The sequence below is a fragment of the Scyliorhinus canicula genome, chromosome 4 (genome assembly GCF_902713615.1).
Source record: "Scyliorhinus canicula chromosome 4, sScyCan1.1, whole genome shotgun sequence".
In the NCBI taxonomy this organism is placed as follows: domain Eukaryota; kingdom Metazoa; phylum Chordata; class Chondrichthyes; order Carcharhiniformes; family Scyliorhinidae; genus Scyliorhinus; species Scyliorhinus canicula.
The window spans coordinates 82,758,046-82,782,148 of record NC_052149.1 but is presented as its reverse complement, the minus strand read 5'-3'; the positions used below and the strand labels follow the sequence as shown (position 1 = coordinate 82,782,148).

Sequence of the window (24,103 nt, the reverse complement as noted above, 5' to 3'; positions counted from 1 at the left end):
CCACCAGGTTAAGGGGTTAAGTTTAAAAAGGGGTGAAGTTTGTAATATTGTACCCAGCCCGGCTGTGATTGACTTTCCAGAAGCAAGAGTATTATTTTGGCACGCCAGAGGCAGCAATGGAGTTTGTGAAGGACTGTGAGGGCATTGAACTTTGGAGTGGTGTGCGTTCTTTTTTAAATAAAGTTTTTGATTGTGGTTTTTTGGCAGCAGATGTTTTACGGGGGAACAACAATGGTGAGTGCACATTTTGTTACTATTCAGGGAGGTATGATCAGGCGGATGGGGGTGGGTTGGGTGTGAGAAGAGGCAGGGTGATTGGAGGCCTTGTTGGTGGTCACCATGATAGCTGGGCAGGCTAGTTAACGGGAGTGAGGTTTTCAGGTGGTAGGAGTGGGGGATGGCTGTTCTTTGTTTGAGTTGGGGGGGGGGGGGAAAGAGTTGCTGACAAGCGTGTGGTTGTTATGGCGCAGTTGGAAGGAGATCGATGACAGTGGACATCAGAGGATGGACCTGAAGGGTGGCGTGACGCAGGCCGAGGCTGGTTGATCTGCAAGGGAAGGGGGCGGGGAGCCTCTCCCCAACCAGGCTCATCATATGGATCATGAGTTGGTTGAATGGGCCAGTCAAACAGTCGCAGGTGTTCGCGCACCGAGAAGTCTGACGGTGGATGTGGCCATTTTGCAGAAACACCAACTCACTTAACAGCACGTTTTTGGCGGCAGATGTTTTACGGGGTAACAACGATGGTGAGTGCACATTTTGTTACTCTTCAGGGAGGTATGGTCAGGCGGATGGGGCGCACATGACAGTAGCAAGGATAGGTTCTTTTAGGGGGCATGGGATAGGTGTGGATAGTGTGCGCAAGCCCCACAAATCAGATCCACATGTTCTGGGCATGTCCAAGGTTGAAGGGGTTCAGGATGTGATGTCGGAGGTGCTGGGTGTGGAGATAGTCCCGAGTTCACATGTGGCGATATTTAGGGTGTTGGAAGATCCGGGAGTCCAGGGGGTGAGAGAGGTCATTGTTTTGGCCTTCACCTCCCCAATAGTCCGGAGACAGACTTTGCTCGAGTGGCGGGACTCTGAGCCACCAGAAGCTGGATGAGTGACCTGGCGGGATTCCTCAGACTGGAGCAGGTCAAGTTTGTCTTGAGCAGTCAGGTTCACCCGGAGGTGGAAGTCATTTATTGATTTGTTTTGAGGTTTGAGGGGTCGGCGGGAGAGAAGAAAAGAGTGGTGTTGGTTGTTTATAAAGTTGTTTTGTTGTTCTTCTGCTTTTGTTTGTTTATTAAAAAAATGCCTCGAATAAAACACTAAAATATAAATACAGAGTTCATGGTTTAAAGTAATACTTTGAGGTAATTTTAATATGAAAATTTAAAAGTTTAAACTGCAGAAAATAGGTAAATGCAACCTAAAAAACCTTTAAGACTATTGCTGGTGGTCATAGTTAGGGAATTGGAGACAAGGTGTCTACACTGTTTGGAAAGAAATGCAGCCAGAGTTTTGTTCTGAGAGTTTAAAGTTATAATTTAACTAATAGGCATTCAGTGCACCCTGATAGACTACATCGTCATGCAGCTAGATGGAATTCAATCAAGTTCCAGTTTCCAATGTACCTGTGCATTTGGTGGGGCACCAGGCTTTCTGCAGCAGATGAAAAGGCCGTATCGAAAAGATGCTGCTGTTAGCAGGCTCCAAGCAGCAAAGTGTTGTTGCTCACCGGCTCGAAGTGTTGTTGCTTACCGGCTCCCTGTAGTTGCAGCTCAGCAGTCCCAGAGTAATTTGATAGTTCTGAGAAGTTAGGGCTCAGAGTATCCCTGGGAGCTGTCTATTATAGCTCAGTGTGGCTGGAGGAATTGGAGCTTGTTGAAATGCATGGACAGTGCCAGCCCCAGTAAGGCTGTCTACTTCAAGAGCAAAATTGCACAAGTAGAGGTTGAAGTGCATACTTGCAAATCCAGGGGAACGGCATCTTGGGAGTAGAGATTGAAATCCTGAAAGGTGTGCGGTCGTTCAGGCTGTCCAATTTGGAGCAGCTTTAGGAAGTTCAAAAGCTAGATCTTTGAAAGTGAAAAGTTTCCCTCATGAGTTTCAACGACATCAGTTGACTAAGCGTTTACTGACATCTGAGTGGTATGCTGAGAAATTCATGGGATCGGTCTTGGTCGAATTTGCTGTTTATTGTATAGTGCATGTTGTTCAACCAGTTTGTCTGTTAATTAACATGTACCTCATTTTAACCCCGAGTACAGATAGATATTGCATATATTGACCGTATATAGTAACGTTTATTTTTGTTTGTTCAATGCCCGAAGAATCTTGTCGCTTTCATCTCTTGCCAAATGTTTTCAATCTCTAACTTTGCCTACTTTAAACAAAACAAGATCAACACAAACTTGGGGGTCTGATCAAGGGTCAAAACACCAGCTTTCACAAATCACTGAAGTCCTTGCATCCATTTGCTGCCACAATGCGATTCAGAAGAATTTCAAATTATGATACTTCATCTTTTCTTAATGACATCTCAATTCTGCCTTTTACACTGCCTTGCAGTGACCAAGTGGTAAAAAATGACCATTGATGCTACTGTGATTGGCTAAATATTACGTGGAATGTAATAAATCTCTTCCACTTCTCCACACATCACCAGCTGCTCAATTTGGAGCATAGATGAAAACCGGAGGTAAAAATGGCATACTCAGGATCATCTTGTACATGCAGTTTAGGAGGTATGCAAAATGTGACTGGGCTGTAAAACAAATAAAATCTTGCAAAATGATTTCTTCAGAGGTGAATGTAATCATTATCTGTCATCTAAATATACTGGCAAATACAATATAACATAACATGGACCCGAAATATAACAGATAATGAAATGAAAGAGCAAAACTTAAAGAATTAAAATCTGTGAAAGATGATTTGATCTTACAAGGGATAGTACTGAAAAACTGTTTTTAGTAACCACACAGAGCTCTATTACCTCCAAACCTCACCATCAGCACGGTAGCACAGTTGTTTGAAAATGAAAAAATGAAAATCGCTTATTGTCACGAGTAGGCTTCAATCAAGTTACTGTGAAAAGCCCCTAGTCGCCACATTCCGCGCCTGTCCGGGGAGGCTGGTACGGGAATCGAACCATGCTGCTGGCCTGCTTGGTTTGCTTTAAAAGCCAGCGATTTAGCCCAGTGAGCTAAACCAGCCCTTCACAGCCCTGTTGCTTCACAGTGCCAGGGTCCCAGGTTTGATTCCCGGATTGGGTCACTGTGCGGAGTCTGCACACTCTCTGTGTGGGTTTCCTCCAGGTGCTCTGGTTTCCTCCCACGAGTCCCCAAAGACGTGCTGTTAGGTGAATTGGTCATTCTGAATTCTCCGAACAGGCGTTTTTCCGACTAGGGGTTTTTCACAGTAACTTCATTGCAGTGTTAATGTAAGGCTACTTGTGACAATAAAGATTATTATTATTATTAGTCGTCAGCATGAGCAGAACAAATGACTCAACATCTTTGAACTGTTCCCAATCATGCAGTTATTCAACTGATTGCACAGTGGAGCTTGGGAATTTCCCCAAAATGTGTTTTTCATTAACACATTTAATAATATTTATTATTGTCACAAGTTGGCTTACATTAGCACTGCAACAATGTTACTGTGAAAAGCCCCTGGTTGCCACATTCTGGTGCCTGTTCGGGTTCACAGGGAGAATTTAGAATGTCCAAATTACCCAACAGCATGTCTTTCGAGACCAGTGGGAGGAAACTGGAGCACCCGGAGGAAACCCATGCAGACACGGGGAGAACGTGCAGACTCTGCACAGTGACCCATGCACTCAGGACGCTGATGCTGTGAAGCAACAGTGCTAACCACTATGCTACCTTACAGGAAGAGGCAGGCCATTCAATACCTTGCGCATTGAACATAGAGTATACAGTGCAGAAGGAGGCCATTCGACCCATCGAGTCTGCACCGACCCTCTTCTACCCAATCCCCTGATCCATCATTCAATTAGATCATTGCTAATTAATAGCCCAGCACCTTTGCTCCATATCTCTTGATGCCCTTTTCCAACAAAATCTATTGACTTCTTAAATTTCAAGTTGATTCAGCATCAGCTGCCTTTGGAGGCAGAGAGTTCCAGATTTTCTCCTTCCCTCTGCTGAGAGCCATTCTTTGATTCAGCTTTGATTGCATTCAGAAATGGTTTGGCTCTAAATTTATCCATTTGTTTTGGAATTCACTCTATTGAATGCCTTTATCACTTTCAACACCTCTATTAAGTCATCAGTTCCAAATTTAAGGTTTTCAGCCCTCATACTGTTCTGGTGCATGTGTACAGTTCTTGATTCAAGGCCAACACATCTTTCCTGAATGCAGTAACGTCTGAGGAAGGCTCAGTGATATTAAACAATCATCTTTATTGTCACAAGTAGGCTGACATTGCAATGAAGTTACTGTGAAAAGCCCCTGGTTTTCACATTCCGGCGCCTGTTCGGGTTCACAGGGAGAATTCAAAATGTCCAAATTACCCAACAGCACGTCTTTTGCGACTAGTGGGAGGAAACTGAAGCACCCGGAGGAAACCCATGCAGACACGGGGAGAACGTGCAGACTCCGCACAGACAGCGGCCCAGGCAGGAATCGAACCTGGGACCCTGGCGCTGTGAAGCCACAGTGCTAACTACTGTACTACCATTCATTACCTTTCACTCACCCTTGAGACAAGGACAAAATTGCTTTCTCTGCCTGTGCCCTTGGCTTTACAGACTTGATTTGCATTGTCAGGAGGCTATTTGAAGTATTGAAGAAATTTGCACTGTTATTCTCTGAAGAGACTCTAAAGACCCCGTGGACTGCAGATATCAAATTCAAAGGGAACTCCATGTCATAAGCCAAATTCAAAGGCTATATGCATTTCATAAGTCAGACCTGTCCAATCAGAGAGAATTCATGTGGAAGGACAAAGGACCCCACAAGCTCCCTTTTCAGACATAATGGTTGGGACATTTAACTATTTCAGGAACCCAGACAAAGGATAGATACCCTTTGCCAAAGCACAAGTGGAGAGGTGGGAGTCAAGTGATATGAACCTCTAGCTGGTGGAACCAGTAATACTGCCTTGTGAAGCTGCAAAGCTCAGTCTGTCTATTTCCAACTACCAAGCAGCAAAACTGTAAAATGGCACTGCCCAGGTTTGAATGCCTGTCATCCGCCCCAATTTACTGTTTCTATTAAACTCTTGTACCATTGCCTACAAGACTGATTCACTTTTGCATATCTATCGTATCATGTATATCAACTCTACTGGAAAAGTGGATTGTTTAGCCTGCAGACCTCTGAAGGAATACCAAATAGGATTTTGATTCTGGGCACGTACAAAACAATAATTATTTTCTGTGGTCTTTGCCCTGTTAAATCTTTCTCTCCAAATCCCTCTGGAAAAGGAGACAACGTTGCTAACCTTGTGTGGAACAACAAAGAACAAAGAAAATTACAGCACAGGAACAGGCCCTTCGGCCCTCCCAGCCAGCGCCGATCCAGAACCTTTATCTAAAGCTGTCGCCGATTTTCCAAGGATCTACTTCCCTTTGTTCCCCGCCCGTTCATGTATCTGTCTAGGTGCATCTTAAATGATGCTTTCGTGCCCACCTCTACCACCTCCGCTGACAAAGTTTTCCAGGCACCCACCACCCTCTGCGTAAAAATCATCCCACGCACATCTCCCTTAAATTTTCTCCTCTCACCTTGAAATCGTGACCCCTTGTAATTGACACACCACTCTTGGAAAAAGCTTGTTGCTATCCACCCTGTCCATACCTCTCAATTTTGTAGACCTCAATCAGGTCCCCCCTCAACCTCCGTCTTTCCAACAAAAACAATCCTAATCTACTCAACCTTTCTTCATAGCTAGCACCCTCCAGACGAGGCAACATCCTGGTGAACCTCCTCTGCACCCTCTCTAAAGCATCCACGTCCTTCTGGTAATGTGGCAACCAGAACTGCACGCAGTATTGCAAATGTGGCCTAAACAAAGTAATTTCAACTGTAACATGACCTGCCGACTCTTGTACTCAATACCCCGTCCAATGAAGGCAAGCATGCTGTATGCCTTCTTGACCACTCTATCAACCTGCGTGGCCACCTTCAGGGTACAAAGTACCGAACTCCCAGATCTCTCTGTACATCAATTTTCTCCAGGACTCTTCCATTGACCGTATAGTCCGCTCTTGAATTTGATCTTCCAAAATGCATCAACTCGCATTTGCCTGGATTGAACTCCATCTGCCATTTCTCTGCCCAACTCTCCAATCTATCTATAATTTGTGTATTCTCTGACAGTCCTCCTCGCTATCTGCAACTCCACCAATCTTACTATCATCTGCAAACTTGCTAATCAGACCACCTATACCGTCCTCCAGATCATTTATGTATATCACAAACAACAGTAGTCCGAGCATTGATCCCTGTGAAACACCACTAGTCACCTTTCTCCATTTTGAGACACGCCCTTCCACCACTACAGTAGTCCCCCGTTATACCGCGCTCCGCAATACCGCGGTTCGCGATATAAGGCGGGGGGGGCTTATGGACCCCAACTGTCAGCTTCCCTCTCCGGATCAAAGTGAGCCGGCCGCTGAAATTGACACTGCCGGCTGATTGGAGGGAGAGAGCAGCCGGCAGTGTCAATTTCAGCGGCCGGCTCACTTTGATCCGGAGAGGGAAGCTGCTCTCTCACTGAAACAATCAGCCGGCCACTGAAATTGACACTGCCGGCTGCTCTCTCCCTCCAATCCAACTTTTAAGTTTTAATGTTTCTGATTGGAGGGAGAGAGCAGCCGGCAGTGTCAACTTCAGCGGCCGGCTCACTTTGATCCGGAGAGGGAAGCTGCTCTCACTGAAACAATCAGCCGGCCGCTGAAGTTGACACTGCCGGCTGCTCTCTCCCTCCAATCAGAAACATTAAAACTTAAAAGTTGGATTGGAGGGAGAGAGCAGCCGGCAGTGTCAACTTCAGCGGCCGGCTGATTGTTTCAGTGAGAGAGCAGCTTCCCTCTCCGGATTAAAGTGAGCCGGCCACTGAAATTGACACTGCCGGCTGCTCTCTCCCACCAATCCAACTTTAAAGTTTTAATGTTTCTGATTGGCACTGCCGGCTGATTGGAGGGAGAGAGCAGAGAACACAGGAGGAGGTCATACGGGCCTCTGCAAGACCAGCATGGTCTCACATCGCCCCTCCCCTCTGTAGCCCTGTATTCTAAAATTAACCCCATCATGGATATCCGCGGCTCGGATGCAACGCGGGTGGCTGTCTTGGACCCCAACATCCGCGTTATAAAGGGGGACTACTGTACTCTGTCTCCTGTTGCCCAGCCAGTTCTTTATCCATCTAGCCAGTACACCCCGAACCCCATACAACTTCACTTTTTCCATCAACCTGCCATGGGAAACTTTATCAAACGCCTTACTGAAGTACATGTATATGACATCTACAGCCCTTCCCTCATCAATTAACTTTGTCACTTCCTCAAAGAATTCTATTAGGTTTGTAAGACATTACCTTCCCTGCACAAAACCATACTGCCTATAATTGATTAAGTCTATTTTCTTCCAAATGTGAATAGATCCTATTCCTCAGTATCTTCTCCAACAGTTTACCTAACACTGACATCAAGCTCTATAATTCCCTGGATTATCCCTGCTACCCTTCTTAAACAAAGGGACAACAATAGCAATTCTCCAGTCCTCCGGGACCTCACCCGTGCTCAAGGATGCTGCAAAGATATCTGCTAAGGCCCCAGCCATTTCGTCCCTCGCTTCCCTCAGTCACCTGGGATAGACCCCATCTGGACCTGGGGACTTGTCCACCTTAATGCCTTTTAGCATACCCAAAACTTCCCCTTCCTTATGCCGATTTGACCAAGAGTACTTAAATATGAAAGTAGTGATAATTTGAAAAAACACGGAAATCCAGTAATTTGCACTGCGTTCTTCGGGTCACGTGTATTTCCTCTTTAAACTTTTATAAATGGAGGCTGTGCAGTGGCTGGGACAGTTCCACTAGCTTGATGGAACCAGTGCTTTTGTTCTGCTGATGAACCCAGCAAACCTGTAAACAGATATTTACCCAAGGCAAGTTGGTAATAATGAGACTGAAACATCAAGGACTTGAATAAGATGTTAGAGATTCAAAGAAGGAGATGGAGGTTTGAAGTTTACAATTACATTCTAAAAGGTGAACTCACAAAATGAAGGCAATCAAGTGGGACTTCTGAGGTTAGTTCAGATATGATAAAAACGGAAAACGATACATCAGGAGCAATTTCAATCTATGTAAGTTAGTTACATACAAATTAGTAGCAGGATGAAGCCACTCAGACCATCAAGTGCCAAAAGGAAGAAAAACTGTTTGAATTCCCAACAAGCTGCACCTGTGGAAACGCTTGCTTGAACAGCCAGTTGTTCTGCCCTGCATGAGAAGCAACCCTGGAAGATAAATGCCTGGCATAGCAACTATTATTAGATTTGGTCTATAGTTTTTGAAACACTCATTGAATTTTGCTTATAGTTTTTCAAACCTTGTAAGCATGTTGTTTGGTTAGGGTTAGCTCTGAAGTTCTGGATATAAGGATTTTGTAAGTGGGTAAATTTAAGGATATTGTGTACAGCCATTGATCTAGTTAAGTGCATTTCTAGTTGACATTCATGTTGTGTATTTAATTGTTTAATAAACATTTATCGTGCTTTAAAATCATCACAAAGACATCTAGGACATCCTTCTCTGGTTTTCACATTCTTTATTTCCATTATACCAAATTGCAGAGATACAGTTGAGGGCAGGTGTTTCACGTTTCCCTTCTGGGATTTGAAGCATTCTGACGTTTACCGTCAGCTGTGCTCTTAACAGCCTCCTCCAACATTTGTGCGCTAATATATTAACCCCCATCATGAGTTTGCTCTGGATGTTAATAATAGAAATGGAATCACACTAAATCTGAAGGGTTGAGAAATGCGGCATTACTTACAAAGGGGTCAAACAAAAACAAAACAACTTTCTGTTTATGGGCATTTGGAGATGAGAAAAAAAAGGGCCATTTAAATGACAATCCCTCGAGTCTGTGACAATATTCAGACACCGAAATCTCCTTTACAGACTGTAGCCTCACTTTCAGAAAATACTTTTTTCTTCCATCTAGTATGGAGTTCATACATTCCCACATTAAGTCTATTGGTTAGTTTTCCAACTGACATGGTGCCATATGAAACCTCAAGGGATGAGAAATAAATTCTGACCTGGCTGACGATGCCCACATTCTACGAACAAAAATAAAAATCCAGCCAATTATAGCACCTTCCCTTTATCCCACTGTTCAAAGTGTAAGGAACAAAAGCCTCACTTACCACTCTGACAACTCTCAATTTCTTTGACTGATGTTCCAGAGATTCATCCTGACCATGACCTACATTATCTGCACTTGTCTCATCATCGTCTTCACGCTGGCGCTTGGGCACAGTTGTGGCTGAAACTGAAAAACACGAGACAATTACATCAAACTCTCTTTTTTTTAATAAAAACTAAATTCAGCACACTAAAAGCGCCATCTGGTACAATTACTGCATGAGAATGGTCCAATGAGAACAGATACCACTGAAGTCAACAGTCTAGCAACATTATTCAAATTTGAGAAAGTAGAGCTGTATAGTTTAAAAGAGCATCGTTAACCTTTCTTTTAAAAGGGCAATTTTAAAAAGACAATTTTAGTCTCTTGTTCAGGGCCCACGCCAGATTGTTTCATAAAATAGTAAGCGCCACACCAAGCTTCCAATTTCAATTTATGATATTGAGCAGAGGAGTTAAGAGGGAAACCACACTCTCCAAAGGTAGAACAAAAAAAGTAGAGTAACTTGACTTGAACAGAAACTTTTGAATTGATTAATAAGAAGTGCGAATAACATGTCATACATTCTTTTACTGCAAAACAAAATACGGAGCAGGCAAAGAACTTCATCCAAGCTAGGCCACTGTCTTCAGAGGCCATAGATTAATCAAATAAGTAAACTGTGGGCTAGTGGTGCAATGTGCCACATAGAATCGTTATGGCGTAGGAAGAGGTCATTTTGTCCATCATGTCTGCACCAGTTCTCCAAATGAGCACGAGTTATCACTGTTCGCCTGGGCCTTTTCCTGTAGCCTTGCACATAATTTGCATACAAATAATCATCTAATGCCCTCTTGAATGAAGATACAAATAACCGCCAACTGCATGAAGGTTTTGCTCCAGGTTTTAATTTGAAACCGGGTGCTCAGGTTTCCCCCACAGTGAAAAGATATTCAGGTTACGTGGATTGGCCACGCTAAATTGACCCTTAATGTCCAAAAATGTTAGGTGAGATTACGGGGATAGGGAGGCGTGGGCTTAAGTAGGGTGCTCTTTCAAGGGTCAGTGCATACTCGATGCGCCAAATGGCCTCCTTCTGCACTGTAGATTGTATGATTGCAGAACCTCACAGACCAATCTTTTGCAGAACTTTTAGCAGCTGATCAAAATCTTCAAATTACTTCATGACTGCCTGACGAGTAAAATAACAGAAGGAAAGCTAAAAATAAATCAAGGGGAAAATCGCTATTGCATTTATGTAGTTTTTAAAAATGTAGTAATGGAACTTCACCCAGATCTCTAAGACCCAACTGTCTGCATCCCTGGGTATTAGATCAAGTAGGTGAGACTATTACATTACTGATAATTTCTAGATTGGAAACTGTGGTGTCGGATTGGAAAATTTCAACATGTCTCTTCACTATCTACTAAGAGTGAGAGAGAAACCAGATTTCCACAGACCTGTCAGTATCACATAATTTTTGGGAAATAACTAGAATGTGCCAGTCATGACAAAGTGACTAAGCATTTAAACAATGTTAAAACTGATCAGACTGAACGTGGACGGTCTGAAGTGTAGGTCACGTCCCACTAAACATATTGAATTTTGTGACATCACAGACACTAATGTTATCTAGGTGGAAATCCACCAGACATTTGAGATTGATTTGGAATCCACAGAATTGGCGTCAACGATTGATTTGGAGGTAAAAAGACAAGAATTAAGGGACAACTGGCAAATAAAAATTAACTGCACTGCAATTCGCCTATCAACCCAACTACTCTGTGCTGCTGTTTATGCTCCACACAGTCCACCTCCTGAATTACTTCCATCCAACCTCATCGATATAGTTGATTCTTATCTTTTGACCGGTAGTTTTGAATCGTCACATGCAGAAACATCTTCTCTATCTACCCTATATTCTATGAAATAGCTTCATAATTTAACATAACTTGGATCCCCTCCCCATCCACCACTTCAGCCTTGTTCCTAGAGAAGATCTCCAACCAATTCATGCCATCAATAAGTGTAACCACTCAGTTCTGATATCTTACATCTCCAGCTCCTCGCTACACTAATTGGCACAACGTGACAAGAGATGCTCCCCAGGACCTGCACTTTTCATCATCTTATTCAGGATTTATGAAAAAGTTGAAAACTGTGTACCAAAATTTGCAGATAGCATTAATTAAGAAATGTAGTAATTGGAAATGGTTAAGTTCCAAAACAGGGTGGCACTGTGGCGCAGCGGTTAGTACTGTTGCCTCACGTCACTGTAAGGGCTTGATTCCGGCCCAGGTCACTGTCCACTTTGGATTTTTTTTATTTTTTAAAAAGTATTTTTATTCAACAAATTTTCAACTATTTTACAATACAAAACCCCCAAGGGCACCCAAACACCCTCCCTCAAATGCATGATGAGCAAACCCCAACAATTGTAGAACTCATCACTGCTGCCCCTGCCCCCTCCCCCAATACTCATCTTTATGCTTGCACCTTGTCTGCCAACAACAGAGGGAGATTGTCCCATCTCAGTAAATCAGCCTTCACTCTCCCCACCAAGATGAACTGCCAAAGCCCTGCACAATCCCAGGCCACCGGCAGCCCCAAAATGAGAAGTCGCCAGGCAAAATGGCAGCATATCACCACCTCCCAGAAGGGAGACCACAAACGATTCACTTTTACCTAAATTCAATGTGTACCCCAAAAATGTCCCAAATCTCTGGAGTGACCCCATTATACTCCCCCACTGAAGAGCTTGATTCCGAAATATACAACAAGTCATCTGTCTATAATTTCTCCAATACCACCATTAAATAGCTCCACTTCACCCAATCAAACGCCTTCTCCACATTCAACGCCACCACCATCTCCCCTCCCTCCCCCAAAACCATATCCATCCAATACGGACCGTGATCCGAGAATACAACTGCAGAGTACTCCAACCTCTAACTCCAACAACAGCACCTTTCTCACAACAAAAACGGTCAATCTTCGAAAGCACGTTGTGCACTGGGGAGAAAAAAAATACTCCCGATCCCTTGGGTGTAAAAATCTCACAGGGGGGCCTGAGCCCAGCTAATGCCTCCACGACTGGGACCTCCCCCCACCACACACCCATTCACTAGCCAACCTAGGTTGGCTAGCATGGTGACCCCTGCCCAAGCCCCTCCCCCCTCCTCAGTAACCTGGCCCCACGTACCCAAACACACCCACCTCCTTTAAACCAAGGAACAATATAGAACTGCACCCATAAGGAACAATAGAAAACGAAAACCATAGCACATCAGATTAGTAACCAGATTATTGGCAGTCGTGAATAAATTCTATTTCCAATCTGTATATCCATCTGGTTTAAAGAATGTTTCAAGACTCTCTCTCTGTCGCTCTAACCTTAGTTAGGCTGCACTTGGAACACGTATTCAATTTTGGTTGCCACACTACCAGAAGGATGTGGAGGCTTTGAAGAGGGTACAGAAAAGACTTACCAGGATGTTTGGAGGGCATTTGCCATGAGGACAGGTTGGAGAAACTTGGTTTGTTCTCACTGGAACGATGGAGGTTGAGGGGCGACCTGATTGAAGTTGACAAGATTATGAGGGGCATGGACAGAGTGGATAGTCAGAAGCTTTTTTCAGGGTGGAAGAGTCAATTACTAGGGGCGTAGGTTTAAGGTGCGATGGGCAAGGTTTAAAGGAGTTTCTTTTTAAGAGTGTGGTGGGAGCCTGGCACTTGCTGCCGGAGTAGATGGTGGAAGTGGGTACGATAGTGACTTTTAAGGGGAGTCTTGACAAATACATAAATAGGATGGGAATAGAGGTACATGGTCCCCTGAAGGGTAGGGGTTTTTAGTTCAGACGGGCAGCATGGTCGGTGCAGGCTTGGAGGGCCAAAGGACCTGCTCCTGTGCTGTAATGTTCTTTGTTATCTACACAAAACCCTCCATTCAAGCGACAGAAAAACAAAACCCCAAGGAAATGGAAAACCCTTCCTAAGAAAAATACCATCCCCAACCACCAAGTCCAAATCCCAACTCTCATCTCAGTCCCCTCAGTTCAAGAAAGATTGAAATTAAGCTTTCAAATTCAACAGTAAAACAAACCTGTTCCAAACACTGCTGTAGAAGTGGAAGGTCTTTCCATTTGGGGGTTCTGACCGACATCTACCATGTTTGCAGAAGGGTCCTGATTTGCTGGTTCTACCTGAAGAGTCTGTTGAGTGGGTTGCACAAAGGCAGTAGCCTGTGTCTGTTGTTGTTGCACTGTTAAGATAGGTTGAGACAAGTTTGGGATATTTGGACTTGTTGAACGTACTGTTCCACTTGTGCTACCAAAAACAGTTACATGCTCAACTGGCCCTTCTGACTGCATGGCTGGTGAATAAAAGGTAAAAGATGAAAGAAAATTAGTTAGGACAAAGAAAACACTAACACACTGGATAATACTTGTCAAACAAAATAGTAATCAAGGCCAAAATGAAACTTTAATTAAAAATACCGAATGTAATCTGCTTCTTACCTTCTTGGGTTTCTACCTGTGTTGTTGGCATTACTGTAGCTGTTGGTGTTATAGCCGGTCCAGTGACTGTCGCTGGAGTAACCATTGGTCGGATACTGGCTCTTGGTGTTGATTTACTTCCAGGAACCGGCCCAGCAGCTACCTTACTGGGTGTTGCCACAAGAGGAGTTGGCTTTATATTGGCTGTTGGAGGATCAGATGTACTCGAACTATGCAGAATTTAAAAATAAATGAAAGCACTTTTGGTTTATGTCCATAAATCAAAATCTATTATACAGGATTCATTAATACAAAAATGTAAACTAAGTTTACAGCAAGTGGATTAATGATGATATAAAAAGGCAATTCCACTGGAATGTTTAGACCAGGGGTGGGCAAACTTTTCCGTGCAAGGGCCGCATTCAGAAATTCACAATTTTAAAGGGCCGCATAGTATATTAATTAATAGTCCCGGTTGTAACCAATTAGTGTGCGGCATATACCTCAGCGCTTCCCCCGCCGGCATCCTGCCTTTAGCCCTCTTTTTCTCTACTTTTCAAAAATGGCGCTTCACCCGGTTATGATTCTGGGCGCCTCATATAGAACATAGAACAGTACAGCACAGAACAGGCCCTTCGGCCCTCGATGTTGTGCCGAGCAATGATCACCCTACTCAAGTCAACGTATCCACCCTATACCAGTAACCCAACAGCACACCCCCCCCCCCCCCCCCCCCCATTAACCTTACAAAAAAAAAACATTTTTTTTTTGATGACTTGATCTTGGTGGGCCGCATAAAGACCTTTGGTGGGCCGCATGCGGCCCGTGGGCCGTAGTTTGCCCACCCCTGGTTTAGACATAGTCAATGCTGCAGTCTCCATCAGAATTCTATAAAATTAAAAGACAAGATTCTTCTCTTTGGACATCAGTTAAAACCCTAGCTCTTTGATGCTGCTAATTCGCATTGTTGAAAAATGACCACAATAGGTTGAACTTGAGAACTTGATACTTTTTTTTGTCTACTACGTACGTACTGTGTATGTTCCCTTGGCCGCAGAAAAATACTTTTCACTGTACTTTGGTACATGTGACAATAAATCAAATCAGATATATAATATACAAAAGCTAGTTAAAAAAGAATGCAGATGCAGTGAATAATTCTTACCTTCCTCTGTCCACAGATGCTGGAGTTTGTTTGAGGGTAATTTGCCTCTGTTGATCCAGTTGCCTCTGTGGTTCTGAAGTCTGGTGCGAAACAGAAATAATTAACCTCAAGCTCCTTATTTCAACATTGTTTAATATTGCTAATATTATTTTAGTATTTTAAAATGATTTACATTCAATTTTCATAAATCAGTGAGTTACATACATTTGAACATTCAAAAATCAAAATGGTTCAATGAAAAATGCAGGAAGCAACAAGTTGCATTATACTCTCGCAGCAGCTGAAGCAATCGAGCAGCAAAATCTTTATCAAACATCCAAAAACAGCACCATTTGGATGCAATAACTCACCTCTTCACTGCCTAGACAATTTCTCCAAATCCCCATAATACTACTTTACCTAAATGCATCTGCCAAATCCTTTTTTTTATTTGCCATCCATTTTTATAGCCTTTGAAGATAGATTTTCACTGGATAACTAAGCTAATCCCAGATGAATTTGAACGAGGCAGTCATCTCCAATTATTAACTCTCTCCTGAAGCAGTCACAAATGACACACTGCTATGCAGATCAAAATGATATGCAATATTAAAATCTTTAGATTGCCACGTTACATTTAGCTAACATTAAGTGACATTGTCTTTGCAAATAACTTGCTTTAGATACTGATAGTGTGCATATGCTTGGGGATGGCACCTCACTGGACTTCAATTATTTAATCAAAATTTAAAAAAAATTTAATGTTGAAAGCCCATTGGCTGTCACGACCCTAGAGAGGAGAGCTACCAGAGTAAAGTGAGGTTTAAGCACACAGTCTATACGAAACCCATTCTCAGAGGTGCCACGCTCTGGTTGATATATTAAATGGAGGTTCCATTTGACTAAAGGGAAAGGCTGAAATGCACCCAAACCGTATGTGTTTCCTAAAATCAAGCTCTCACGCATGTTTTTTATAACTCTTTCCTAAAGCACTCGGTGGTCTGTCATTTTAAAATCAAAGAATAATGCTACAATGCCTTCGTCGCAAGCAAATATCGGTATATGATTAAATGGAGGATTCCGATCCCCTTAAAGTCAGTGAAGTCAAAGGCCAGAAACATCACCCAAAATTCCTAAAATTTTAAATGCTTGTGCCGAAGCAAATCTCAGCTACATGATAACTTGGAACTAATTACAGGAATCAAAACAAGAGTATCAACTAAGTATGACTTCATTTAGGTTTCACTGCAATAATATTCTGAGTATTTTAATAATAAGAACCTTTATCAGGTGTCACAAGTAGGCTTACATTAACACTGCTATGAAGTTACTGTGAAAATTCCCTAGTCACCACACTCTAGCACCTGTTTGGGTACTGAGGGAGAATTCAGAATGTCCAAATTACCTAACAGCACTTCTTTCGGGATTTGTGGGAAGAAACTGGAGCTCCTGGAGGAAACCCAAGCAGACACGAGGAGAAGTTGCAGTCTCCGCACAGACTATGACCCAAGCACAAAGGGACTTGGGAGTCCATGTTTATGATTCTTTTAAGGTTAATGTGCAGGTTCAGTCAGCAGTTCAGAAGGCAAATGCAATGTTAGCATTATCAAAAGGGCTAACATACAAGACAAGGGATGTACTTTTGAGGCTGTTTAAGGCTCTGGTCAGATCCCATTTGGAGTATTGAGAGCAGTTATGGGCCCCGTATCCAAGTAAGGATGTGCTGGCCTTGGAAAGGGTCCAGAGGAGGTTCACAAGAATGATCCCTGGAATGAAGAGCTTGTCGTATGAGGAACGGTTGAGGACTCTGGGTCTGTACTTGTTGGAGTTTAGAAGGATGAGCGGGGATCTTATTGAAACTTACAGGGATACTGCGAGACCAAGATAGAGTGGAGGTGGAGAGGTTGTTTCCACTTGTAGGAAAAACTAGAACCAGGACACCATCTCAGACTAAAGAGACGATCCTTTAAAACAGAGATGAGTAGGAATTTTTTGAGCCAGAGGGTGGTGAACCTATGGAACTCTTTGCCGCAGAAGGCTGTGGAGGCCAAATCACTGAGTGTCTTTAAGACAGAGATAGATAGGTTCTTGATTAATAAGGGGATCAGGGTTATGGGGAGAAGGCAGGAGAATGGGGATGAGAAAAAAAAAATCAGTCATGATTGAATGACGGAGCAGACTGGATGGGCCGAATGGCCTAATTCTGCTCCGATGTATTATGGCGGTGAAGCAACAGTGCTAACCATTGTGCTACAATTTATATGGTGATCGCCTTAAAAAGGCTTCTAGGTCACAATGCAGTATGCATATAATAAAGCATCGACTTTACTTTCCAATTTTGCATTATTACAAATTCAGGATTTTCTAATTCTCTAATGCCAAGACCTTTCCACACACCTTAGTTATTTCCTGCGGCTCTTCACGCTGGTCATGCTGTCGATCCTGATGCTCCTTCAGTTCCCGTTTAAGTCGACCAATGTGGCCATCGTATTGTGATTTCAGTGCACTCATGCGCACCTCCAGCTCTTCTCTCTGCTGATCTAAACTTGTGATACGTTGTTGAAATTCTTCATTGTGCTGTTTCAACTCTTCATTCTCTTGTGCCAATTGCTCCTTCAAACCTAAGACAATAAAACCCAGCTACCTTAAGTTTTAAATCCTACTAAAGAAATTTAAGTTTATTAAAACCTGTGGATCACATTACCGAATTTCTGTCAAAAAAGTGACATAAGACTAAAAACACATCTTAGAGGAAGGTGGTTTAAAGTGTGTCTACTTCAACGCCATGAGCATCCGGAATAAGGTGGGTGAACTTGCAGCTTGGGTTGGTACCTGGGACTTCGATGTTGTGGCCATTTCGATGTTGTTGGGGGGGTTGGCGGCGGCGGCATTGTTAGTCAAGTATTACGGTGGCAGAAAGGACGTTTGATGTAGACTCGTCTACTGAGGTAGTATGGGCTGAGGTAAGAAACAGGAAAGGAGAGGTCACCCTGTTGGGAGTTTTCTAGAGGCCTCCAAAAAGTTCCAGAGATGTGGAGGAAAGGATTGCAAAGATGATTCTGGATAGGAGCGAAAGTAACAGGGTAGTTGTTATGGGGGACTTTAGCTTTCCAAATATTGACTGGAAACGCTATAGTTCGAGTACTTTAGATGGGTCGTTCTTTGTACAATGTGTGCAGGAGGGTTTCCTGACACAGTATGTTGATAGGCCAACAAGAGGCGAGGCCACATTGGATTTGGTACTGAGTAATGAACCAGGGCAGGTGATAGATTTGGAGGTAGGTGAGCACTTTGCTGATAGTGACCACAATTAAGTTACGTTTACTTCAGCGGTGAAAGGGATAGGTATATACCGCAGGGGAAGATTTATAGCTGGGGGAAAGTCAATTATGATAAGCAAGGCTTAGGATGCATAGGTTGGGGAAGGAAACTGTAGGGGATGGGCACAATTGAAATGTGGAGCTCGTTCAAGGAACAGCTACTGTGTGCCCTTGATAAGTATGTACCTGTCAGGCAGGGAGGAAGTGGTCGAGCGAGGGAACCGTGGTTTACTAAAATAGTTGAATCACTTGTCAAGAGGGAGGAGGCGGCTTATGCAAAGATGAGACGTGAAGGTTCAGTTAGGGCGCTCGAGAGTTACAAGGTATCTAGGAAGGACCTAAAGAGAGAGATAAGAGGAGCCAGGAGGGGACATGAGAAGTCTTTGGCAGGTAGGATCAAGGATAACCCTAAAGCTTTCTATAGGTATGTCAGGAATAAAAGAATGACTAGGGTAAGAGTAGGGCCAGTCAAGGACAGTAGTGGGAAGTTGTGCATGGAGTCTGAGGAGATAGGAGAGGTGCTAAATCAATATTTTTCGTCAGTATTCACGCAGGAAAAAGACAATGTTGTCGAGGAGAATACTGAGTTACAGGCTACTAGACTAGAAGGGCTTGAGGTTCATAAGGAGGAGGTGTTAGCAATTCTGGAAAGTGTGAAAATAGATAAGTCCCCTGGGCCGGGTGCGATTTATCCTAGGGGGGAGATTGCTGAGCCTTTGGCTTTGATCTTTATGTCATCATTGTCTACAGGAATATTGCCAGAAGACTGGAGGATAGCAAATGTTGTCCCCTTGTTCAAGAAGGGGAATAGAGACAACCCCGGTAACTTTTGACCAGTGAGCCTTACTTCTGTTGTGGGCAAAGTCTTGGAAAGGTTTATTAGAGATAGGATTTATAATCATCTAGAAAGGAATAATTTGATTAGGGATAGTCAACACGGTTTTGTGAAGGGTAGGTTGTGCCTCACAAACGTTATTGAGTTCTTTGAGAAGGTGACCAAACAGGTGGACGAGGGTAAAGCAGTTGATGTGGTGTATATGGATTTCAGTAAAGTGTTTGATAAGGTTCCCCACGGTAGGCTATTGCAGGAAATACGGAGGCATGGGATTCAGGGTGATTTAGCAGTTTGGATCAGAAATTGGCTAGCTGGAAGACGACAGAGGGTGGTGGTTGATGGGAAATGTTCAGCCTGGAGTTCAGTTACTAGTGGTGTACCACAAGGATCTGTTTTGGGGCCACTGCTGTTTGTCATTTTCACAAATGACCTGGAGGAGGGCGTAGAAGGATGGGTGAGTAAATTTGCAGATGACACTAAAGTCGGTGGAGTTGTGAACAGTGCGGAAGGATGTTGCAGGTTACAGAGGGACATAGATAAGTTGCAGAGCTGGGCTGAGAGGTGGCAAATGGAGTTTAATGCAGAAAAGTATGAGGTGATTCATTTTGGAAGGAATAACAGGAAGACAGAGTACTGGGCTAATGGTAAGATTCTTGGTAGTGTGGATGAGCAGAGAGAACTCGGAGCAGCACAGTGGTGCAGTGGTTAGCACTGGGACTACCGCGCTGAGGACCCGGGTTCGAATCCCGGCCCTGGGTCACTGTCCGTGTGGAGTTTGCACATTCACGCCGTGTCTACGTGGGTTTCGCCCCCACAACCCAAAGGTCTGCAGGGTAGGTGGATTGGCCACACTAAATTGCCCCTTAATTGGAAAAAAAATAATTGGGTACTCTAAATTTATTAGGGGCAGCACGGTAGCATTGTGGATAGCACAATCGCTTCACAGCTCTAGGGTCCCAGGTTCAATTCCGGCTTGGGTCACTGTCTGTGCGGAGTCTGCACATCCTCCCCGTGTGTGCGTGGGTTTCCTCCAGGTGCTCCGGTTTCCTCCCACAGTCCAAAGATGTGCAGGTTAGGTGGATTGGCCATGATAAATTGCCCTTAGTGTCCAAAATGGCCCTTAGTGTTGGGTGGGGTTACGGGGATAGGGTGGAGTTGTTGACCTTGGGTAGGGTGCTCTTTCCAAGAGCCGGTGCAGACTCGATGGGCTGAATGGCCTCCTTCTGCACTGTAAATTCTATGAAGCTATGATCTCGGTGTCCATGTACATAGAAAGGTGCCACCCTTGTTGATAGGGTTGTTAAGAGGGCGTACGGTGTGTTAGCTTTTATTGGTAGAGGGATTGAGTTTTGGAGCCATGAGGTCACGTTGCAGCTGCACAAAACTCTGGTACGGCCGCATTTGGAGTATTGCGTGCAGTTCTGGTCGCCGCATTACAGGAAGGATGTGGAAGCATTGGAAAGGGTGCAGAGGAGATTTACCAGGATGTTGCCTGGTATGGAGGTAAGATCTTACGAAGAAAGATTGAGGGGCTTGAGGCTGTTTTCGTTAGAGAGAAGAAGGTTAAGAGGTGACTTAATTGAGGCATACAAAAGGATCAGAGAATTAAATAGGGTGGACAATGAGAGCCTTTTTCCTTGGATGGTGATGGCTAGCATGAGGGTACATAGCTTTAAATTGAGGGGAGATAAATATAGGACAGATGTCAGAGGTAGGTTCTTTACTCAGAGAGTAGTAAGGGTATGGAATGCCCTGCCTGCAACAGTAGTGGACTTGCTGACATTAAGGGCATTTAAATGGTCATTGGATAAACAGATGGATGAAAAGAGAATAGTGTAGATGGGCTTTAGAGTGGTTTCACAGGTCGGCGCAACATCGAGGGCCGAAGAGCCTGTGCTGCGCTGTAATGTTCGATGTTCTGCAGCAGCATGCTGATCATCAATGGTATAATTGCTAATTCAACCATTAAGAGCTTTGCTGAATTAAAATGTTTTATATTGAAAACTATATCAAATGACAGACTGTAGAACTCAAAATGGAATTTAAATTTAAATTTACAAGTTCTCAATTCTTTTTTAAAATAAATTTAGAGTGCCAAACTCTGTTTTTCCAATTAAGGGACAGTTTAGCGTGGCCAATCCAGCTACCCTGCACATCTTTTCGGGTTGTGGGAGTGAGACCCATGCAGACGCGGGCAGAATGTGCGAACTCGACATGGACAATGACCCGGGATCAGGATCGAACCTGGGTCCTCGGTGCAGTCAGGCAGCAGTGCTAACCACTGCGCCACCATGCTGCCCATGTCTAAGTTCTCAATTCTGACTGTAATACTACACAGAAGCTGGTCAGTTTCCCCAGAAAAAAAAAGACAAAGCGATTTCATCATTGGAACAAGTCCTTCGTTGCTTTTGCTTGGTGTGGTTTATGCTTCATAAGGAGGCAAGGTTCCTGGAATAATTCTCAAAGTTCTTCAAAACTCAGTGGAACTTGATCAAGAATTACACACCGAATGTTGATCAAGTGAATGGACTGCAAATTGATTTCTTTAACATAAGACCATTCAGCCCCTCAAATCCAGTATATAACTCAACTCCAGTTATCGGCATTTTGTCCCCTTTCTTTGACACCACCACCGAATGAAAATCTAAGTCGTTTCAGTTCACCCTGCAGACTATGCATATTATGGGGGGTATGTTACAGTTCTCCAGCCAGCATATTTACAGGGCATGGCAAGAAGCATGTAAAATAAGATGAGTGGGTAGCCCATCACCTTCCCACCCATGCCTGAGCGGTTCCTCATAGTATGGTGGGCGGTTAAGGCATCAGTGAGCCCAACTATTCTCAAGCCTTCTGAGCCCTTAACTGGCCACTAAGCAGCAGTTAAATGTCGGTTTTCCACCTGCACCACACGTGTGGCTAGGGAAGGCAGAACCAAGTTATTGCAGGCACTTTCTCTCCTCTTCGTCCCTCACCTCCAGACCCGACATCTCAACCTCTTGTGAAGGTTCTCAATCCTTCCCCCACCAAAAACCTGCAACCATCTTAGTCTGGTATCCATGATGTCTTCCTTCTCAGGACTGCTTGCAGCCCCAGCTGGATTCACTATCAGGATCTGGCATTGGCTGGTAGCTTTTGAGGGGCACAAGTCCCATAATTACTTGGTTCAGGCCACCCCCGCAGCATATTAGGGGCTGGTTTAGCTCACTCAGCTAAATCGCTGGCTTTTAAAGCAGACCAGCAGCACGGTTCGATTCCCGTACCAGCCTCCCCGGACAGGCGCCGGAATGTGGCGACTAGGGGCTTTTCACAGTAACTTCATTGAAGCCTGCTCGTGACAATAAGAGATTTTCATTTCATTTCATTTTTCATATTATCACTGCGCATCATATTTTTTGGTTGCAGTCAGTCAGTCAGTTGGCTTGCAACCAACTTCTTTACTGGGGAGCAAGCAATGAGTGGCCCCATAAAATTTAGCCCTCGGTTTATTCATCTTAATTTTTACTCATCCTAACTGAGCCCTTCCTTACTTCAGCAAAGAGACCAATGGATTAAGATGTACTTTGAGAGAGGAAGATAAGTTCCAACATCCTATTCTGCCTCCTCTCTAAATTTTCTGAACAATTTTCCATGGAGCACCAACATATTCCCTGCATGAGACTTAATCTAAAAGTGGAGCAAAGAGAAGCTCAAGAACATTCAACGTGACAAAGTACAAAATGAGTGAGGGGGGGGGAGGAAACATTAACTTGAGAAAATCATTAAGACGTGCTTTAGCTTTTTAAAAAAAAACACATTTTGATTTCAGTTCTGGGTTTAACAGTTACATTTACAACCATTAAATGTAGCTCCTAATTTAAATTAATAACAACAATTCCACACCATAAACCATTTTGGGTACAAGTTTAAATTCCAAGTGTCTCTTGCTCTACTTTCTCATATTTAAAAGAATTTGTGAAAGTGCAAGTGGCTAACCAGCTATTTGTGTTATCTTCTGTTTGGCTACCAATATCGCTTTCTTGGTCTTCTCTTCCTTCTCCTGAATCTGCTGTCGAAGCTGTTCTTCAAGGTTTGCTTTGTCCTGCAGTTCCTGTCGCAAGCGGGAAAGTTCACTGTGTAACTGGGAAACTTCGTCTTGCAATTTTTTCACTTCTGACTCCTTCTCACAAACGGACTATTAATATAAAAAAAACAATTACTGAATGCTCAAGTTTTAATTACAAGATCCCCCAGAAATTCTGGGTTGTATTCTTTAAGAACATTGAAATGGGAGGTCAAAATAAATAATACAATAGATTTTCTGACCAATCATGTCAACCAACTTCATCAATTAGTCCAAAACAAACTTGGACACGAGGCAACGGAACTTTTAATGATGTAATGCTTTGGGAACCATGGGTCCAAAGTCACCGTTTGTCCGAAGCAAGTTGCACTCATCAAGTCAGGTCTCAAATTATCCATGCAGAACAAAATGTTAATTGCTTTGAACAGATTAATATCTGTTTTCACCGTCTCAATTAAATTTCAGTGAGGCACAAATAAAGTTTTCACAGATCAGCTTTGAATTTCACCCATTTTCAAGGGCAGGTCATGTCCACAAGGTTGGCTGTTCTGAACGAGACAAAATTGCTGGTTATGGTGTGCAGTAAAGCAGAATTTTTCAAAAGTGCGAGTCGCGACCCGGGGCAGGTGTCAGGGGGATGGCAGAGCGATTGGTCACGGTATTTCCGATTGCAGGACAAGCGCTCAACATCCACAACCGGCTTTGAAATAGAGAATGCCGGCCGCAACTGGCTTTTAAGTGGAATGATGCACTCTTCCGGCCAGAAGCTGCAGCAGAGAGCAGGTCACGTGCCCGGCACATACACTGGTGTCACACATCCTGGACATCCGCACTTTTGGCGAGAATCATAGAACTTCCTCCACTCTCTAGCTG

General features: G+C 43.7%; 1 protein-coding gene across 1 annotated transcript in view; it reads right to left on the bottom strand.

Annotated features, from left to right (window-relative positions):
- Positions 1–24,103, bottom strand: part of tprb (translocated promoter region b, nuclear basket protein) — a 162,294-nt gene that overhangs the window by 59,264 nt on the left and 78,927 nt on the right. Inside the window, 6 exon segments of the mRNA XM_038793506.1 lie at positions 9,397–9,521; positions 13,478–13,747; positions 13,893–14,101; positions 15,037–15,116; positions 17,413–17,636; positions 23,143–23,341. Coding sequence (XP_038649434.1) covers positions 9,397–9,521; positions 13,478–13,747; positions 13,893–14,101; positions 15,037–15,116; positions 17,413–17,636; positions 23,143–23,341 — 1,107 coding nt within the window.